We start from the raw sequence: 6000 nt of genomic DNA, 5'->3' as shown, positions 1-6000 counted from the left end.
TGGTATTTATGCACCAAAGCACAGGAGGACGCAAAGACTCGAGAGAATCGCCCACTGTCTGAAGAGTTACTGTGTCTCCAGAGCCGCCGAGAATGGGGAGGGGGTGGCTGGCTTCCTCTTGCGGGCAAATGACCGGCCGTAAGAGTGCGTTTTTAAGGAGTGATGTCAGAGAAATTAAACTCGAGCAGTCAAACACACCCCCCTACCTCAACGACGTGTTTCTCTTTTTCTTAAGGCGAGAGAGGTGGCTTTGTAGCGCACCCAGCTCACTCCTACCCTACTGGGACAGGGGCTGGCCGGCGGGAGACACTTATTAATTATGAACGGGGAGATGTCCCTTTAAGGTCTGCTGCGCTCTCCGAGAGTGTTTAGTGGGGGAGATTTGGCTTTATTTGTACATCCTAACGCCGGGCTAATTCAACGGGGAGGTTTCCAAAACTCAGAGACCTTTACGGGAGTGGGTGGGGGGGAAACTGTGTGCGGTGGGAGGAAGCTAAACTCTTCTTAAACGCGAAGAAGCAACGTAAAGAGTGGATAACAAACAGGAAATGCCTAACTCGGCTGCGAGGCGGACGGGCTGTGCAGAGCGCTGAGCTCCACCGGCAGCGCAGCTCAGCCGGGCGCGCCGGCGGCAGGACCGCTCCCGCCACCCCTGCCCTCCGCCCAGGCTCCGGGCCCCGGCTCGCAGGAGCCCAGGCATGGCTGCCTCCTACTGGATGCTGACAGGTGAGTAAAACCTTGTCTCTGCCTTGCTCTGAAGACTCGGGTCCCTAAAGCAGCCCTTCCCGGCGGGAAGCGGGTGAAGCTGGTAGGGTCTGGCACCCAAGGGACGGCGCCCTCCCGCCCAGATCCCTGCCTCGGGAATGCCCTTCCCGGAGCTGCTCTCCAGCCGCAGGCGGTGAGGAACCTCCTCGGTTTGCTTCTCCCTGGGAACTTTAAACCCTAAACCAGTTTTAGAATCTGAGGGCAAGGGGTGGTTGCTAGATGAGGATGAATGGCTGAGAAGGCATACTGTAATTGAATCTGGCTTGGAACAAATTTGTTTGATTTTGTTGATTTGGTTTTTGGTTGGCTTTGGAGGGTTTTTTTAATTAGGGTAGATTTTTTGCTTTCTTCTGTTTGGCTTTCAGACTTCTGACTGGCAAAAGGGAAGTGAGGAAGCACTCACTCACTCACTTCAGAAAGATGAGTTCATCCGGAGATGAAATATGTAATATTTCCTTTTAGGGGTTCATTGATTGTTAGTGACTTACTTGCTTTCCTAGAAAAGGGAATGCAGCAAGTAACAATGTCCCTAGCTAGTCAGTCTGCAGTCACATTTTGGATCTGAAATCAGGAGAACCCTAGAAGTGGGGAAGAAGCTAAGGCAATGCTGGGATTCATGTGCTTGGAAACTTGGACATTGAACTCCCCCCAGCAGCTCTTGCGCAGGCAAGTAGCACACAGTGAACCTGAAGCAGTTCTCCCCTGAAACAGGAGAAGAAATCAATTTCATAAGAATTATCCAAATGCAGGCAGCAGCAAGTGGGGAAAAGGCAAAACTAGAGTTTTCCCCTCTTCCCTCTGTACTTATTGTGCAAGACAGAACAGATACTGGAAAATGTGAAAATCTGAATATAGTATTTTGGCATGCCATATTTAGTTGTTGTCCTTAACAGTCTTCATTATTATTGCAGTGACATACTCCAAAACATGTTTTTGTTTGTGTTCCTTCAAAAAAGGACACTTTGTAAAATACCAACAATTTAGTGTGCCACAATTTCCCTTCAGAGTTGCAGAGTTACCACTAGTAATGCTGACAGACAATGAATTCATCAGTAATGAAAAAAAATGTTTACTGTCAGGTAGGAAAAAATTTCAAGTCTCATCTGGATTTACTAGGTAATTACTTTTTTGGTAGTGGTGTCATGGGGGTTTCTTTTTTAAAAGATTGGTGGGAAAGAGGATAGATTTAGAAATAAGAGGAGGCATTACAGATACCAGGTAAAAGATTCAAATTGTCTCTGACAAATAAGAGAAGTAGTCCTACATAAACAAGTCAAAATATCATAAGAATATGGAAAAGGGGCTTTCTTCACCAAGAGAAATATATTGACACTAAAAAATAATTTAAAAATAAATGACACTCTGTTCTTCCTTTAAAGAAAAAAGCAGCAAATAATCTGGCATGTCCTAGCAGACAAAAAGAATCTAGAGTAAAGGAGGCACATAGAGATGTTATGTATATTTGTGTATTTATATAGATTTTTGTTCTTTTTTAATTCGGCTTTTTTTGATGAGACCTCTGAGAATCTTGACCACAGAAAGTCTGACATGTAAACAGACTGAAGTGCACAGAGAATTGAGAAGCCTGACAAGAGCTGAGTAAAATGATATGTGACAAAAGACTGAACTAGTTAGGCTTGTCTATCTAGTAGAAGAAAACTAAAGGCAAATTATTGAACATTTTAAATATATCTTGATATCCAAATATTATTGCTGAGAATATTATTCCAGATGTAAATGTTTCTTTGTTTAGTGAGAGCACTCAGTCATGACTTTCCACATCACATATGTTGGTTTTCAAAGATATTGATAAATACTTGGTTCTCCAAATCCAGCAAAGGCCAAAAGAAAAATCAATGTAACTGACTATGCATAAATCTTAGGGAATATTCAGAAGAATTTTCTTACTCTTAAGGTAAAAAATTGCTAGGCTACCAAAAAAAAGCCTATCCCTGAATAATCTCTTACACCAGGACTTTTGATTAAGTTAGATGAACAGCATAAGGGATGGCTGAGTTTACTTCAGCTGGTCTCTATGCAATTGGTTTGACTAGGGATCTGCTGAAGTTTTCTCCAGCCCTACATTTCAACAACTAAAGAATGAAGAAGTCAGTTTCAAGGGTTCCATTACCTTTAAAAGCTCCCTCACTTAACAGTGTTATGCAAAGCCTGTTCCCTCCTGGACTTCTTTATTGATGATGGTCTTGCTGTACTCATCTTTATAACAGAAAAGATAAATAGAAAAAGACAGAACTGTATGCAGAAAATGAAGTGATCTTTGTTCAGAGTCTGTACAAGCAGGACAGCCATAGGACAAAGGCAAAGCATGAAAACAGATGTTTTCCCAAGTTTCCCCTCTCCATCTGTCTCTTTTATATTCCTCTGCTCTTGAAATAATAATGCCCAACATTTCTTAGCAGACTTCCCCCTACATCAGAAATTCTTTTCCATTAGTTTTTCTTATCCAGAATGTAAGCATGTTTGCATGAATTCTAGCTAAAGTGTCTATAATATGGAGAAGATGAGATTTCCTAGGAAAATGACCCCTCCTTGTCTAAAATCTGTATGTAACCCATCTTCATAAAGTAGTTGACCAAGAGTTGAAGACATAGGGAAGCGTGTCTAAAACATTTTCAGAATAATAGCTTTAGATAACCAGCATGGCTCTAAAATCCCTAAGAATATATGATACCACCATTTTCATTTTATCTTGCATTGTACTTAAGAAGGTCCAAAAATGGATGTCAAATTGCTGCAATTATTAATACCTATAGAAGTGTATTTACAAAGTGATTTATTGCAAGAACTCTTAGGTCCTATACATAGTCTCAATCTTATACCAAGACAGGAACAACCTATGCCATTTTGAACTTTCATGTTAAAACTATGAGGATTTGGAAGTACCCACTTGTTTTGGCTCTACCATGGTCAAATTCATCTCTCTTCCTGTCATTAGCACAATTAGAATAAACTTAGAAACTTCTGTGATTCTTAATTTTTTGAGATATTTTTCTTCTACTGCTCATACTTTGACATACTCAAACAAATAATAATATCCTATATTTACTTTTTTTACCAGAGTAGGCAAAGCATCATCATCTCTAGTAAATATTTTCCTTTCTAAGTTGACAATAGTCCTGCTGATAGTGGGTAAATCCATTGAAGTTTACATTTGCCACTAAATATTTGTGGATCACTGTTCACAACTCTATAAATCTTACAACTTGCTGTTTGAGAAAAGGCCCATATCAAAATGTTTCTTTCTACAACAGGTAATTGAAACTTTTGAGTGGCAACTTTGTTTCAAAGTTGGCCTTTCTTCTTTGGTTGTGGTTTTGTTCTTCCTGAATTCTTGCTTTTGGGGTGTGTGAGGCGGGGTGTGTGTATGCACACATGTGTGTTATTGTGGGGTTTTTTAATGCAGCAAGTCACTTATTTTCCTGAATGAAATGTTTATTTTTTACTGGATAATACTGGATGCCAACTTGCAACCTTTATCTAGAATATATTGCATCTCCAGGGATGGTTGTAAAAATTTGACTGGAATGAATAAGCACAGAAAAGTCTGTAAATACACAGCTGTAAAATAATAAAAAGTAAAATACATTTTAATGTGGAAGTTAAATATGCACCACAACTACTTTTTCTTGAAAGAATAGCGTGAGGTCAACCTTTGAAATTTTATAGTTGCAAAGAATGTAAAGAAGAAAATCTGCCATAAAATCACATTCAGCATTTATATAGATAAGTGAAAGGAACTCTGAAAGTAAAGTTGAATGCACACTAGTGCAAAATTATTAATACAAACAAGTTAAACAGTTACTTACACATGTGCTTATGTTATATTCCCTTGGGTGGTCCTGCTTGATTCTGTGAAACAATTCATGCTAACAGAGTTAAGCATGTGTACTCACAGGAAGAGAGTCTGAGGTCTGATAAATAAATCCTATTATGTAATATCTGATAAAGTTGTTTTTACACCAGTATCAAGCTTAGGGAAAAGGAACGCACATTTCTGAGCCAAATCTGAGTTCACTGTCCTGTCACAACTGACTAAAGCTAGATACTTCTGAGAAATTTATAGGTTCACCATAATGGAAGATATGGGATTATTTTTGCTCACAGTAGCCTTGTATCTCATCAAATTCTTGACTCCAAAGCCTTCCCAAGTCAGCAAATTCCATAATCATAGTGAGTTGGTTTTTTTTTTTCTTAAATAGCTAATAGAAACCAGAAACTTCCTTGTGACCACCTTCTCATCTGTAAGAAGATGCCATCAGAAGATGCTTTTCTATAGTAGACCGAGTGTGTAATCATTCCAAACTTATCTGCTGCAACTGCCCTGACACACTTAGCATGGCATATTAGTGTGCTGAACTTTTCAACCTATTTTTATTTAATAATTTCTCATGCAAGCATTTTTTTTTCTATTCTTCATTCTTTCCCATGATCTATATTCGTAACATTCATTCTTAAATGGAGTTTTTAGTGTTGTACACTGTTTCAAAAATTAGCTACAGAAATCAGAATTACAGAATTATATATTTTAAGGGATTGGAATGAACATTATAGATCATCTAGTCCCAACCCACCCTGCTATGCGCAGGGACAATTCCCACTCAACAATTCCCAGCCTTCTCAATTCCTTGTCCAATGAGTACCAGGGTTGGGGAAACCACAGCCTTCCTGGGCAACCAGGGTTTAGGCACTATTCCAGTGTGTAACCACCCTCAAAGAAACATTTCTTCCTGTTATGTAACTTAAATTTCCCCTCTTTCAGTTTGTACCTATTACTTATTGTCCTGTCACTGCAGTTCCTGATGAAGAATCCCTCTCCAGCTTCCCTCTTCCCTGTAAGATACTGGAAGGTTGCTATGTGGTCTCAGCTTTCTCTTCTTCTCCAGTATTCCTCCCTTCTTGTATAGTGATAGAACTTTTCATTATTTCTGGATTGCTAAATTCATTTAGGCTGAAAATTCAGCTGTGTAATGATGGTTCAGGTCCATTTTCTTTATATGTCTTTTATCAAGGCATCTTATTTCTCTATGTGAACATCCAGCTTCGTTTGAAACGTGCTCATCCTGCCTCCCTAGCATGTCAGAACTGGAAGGAAGCTGGTCAAGGTTCAGCACGGGCTGAAATGTAACTTGCAAATTTAACCAAAACCTTTTAAACCGGAATTCAGTTTAAGAGCAGCAGCCAAGTAACAGGTCATGTTCTGATGTTGCCTGGTTT

General features: G+C 39.7%; 1 protein-coding gene across 1 annotated transcript in view; it reads left to right on the top strand.

Moving 5' to 3' along the window:
* Positions 1–455: 455 nt before the first annotated feature.
* Positions 456–6000, top strand: part of ITGA1 (integrin subunit alpha 1) — a 69992-nt gene continuing 64447 nt past the window's right edge. The window contains exon 1 of the mRNA XM_021553853.3: positions 456–726. Coding sequence (XP_021409528.1) covers positions 699–726 — 28 coding nt within the window. The 5' untranslated portion in view covers positions 456–698. The remainder of the gene's footprint in view (positions 727–6000) is intronic.

The sequence above is a fragment of the Lonchura striata genome, chromosome Z, assembly GCF_046129695.1.
Source record: "Lonchura striata isolate bLonStr1 chromosome Z, bLonStr1.mat, whole genome shotgun sequence".
Lineage (NCBI taxonomy): Eukaryota > Metazoa > Chordata > Aves > Passeriformes > Estrildidae > Lonchura > Lonchura striata.
This window is presented reverse-complemented; position numbering and strand designations above follow the sequence as displayed.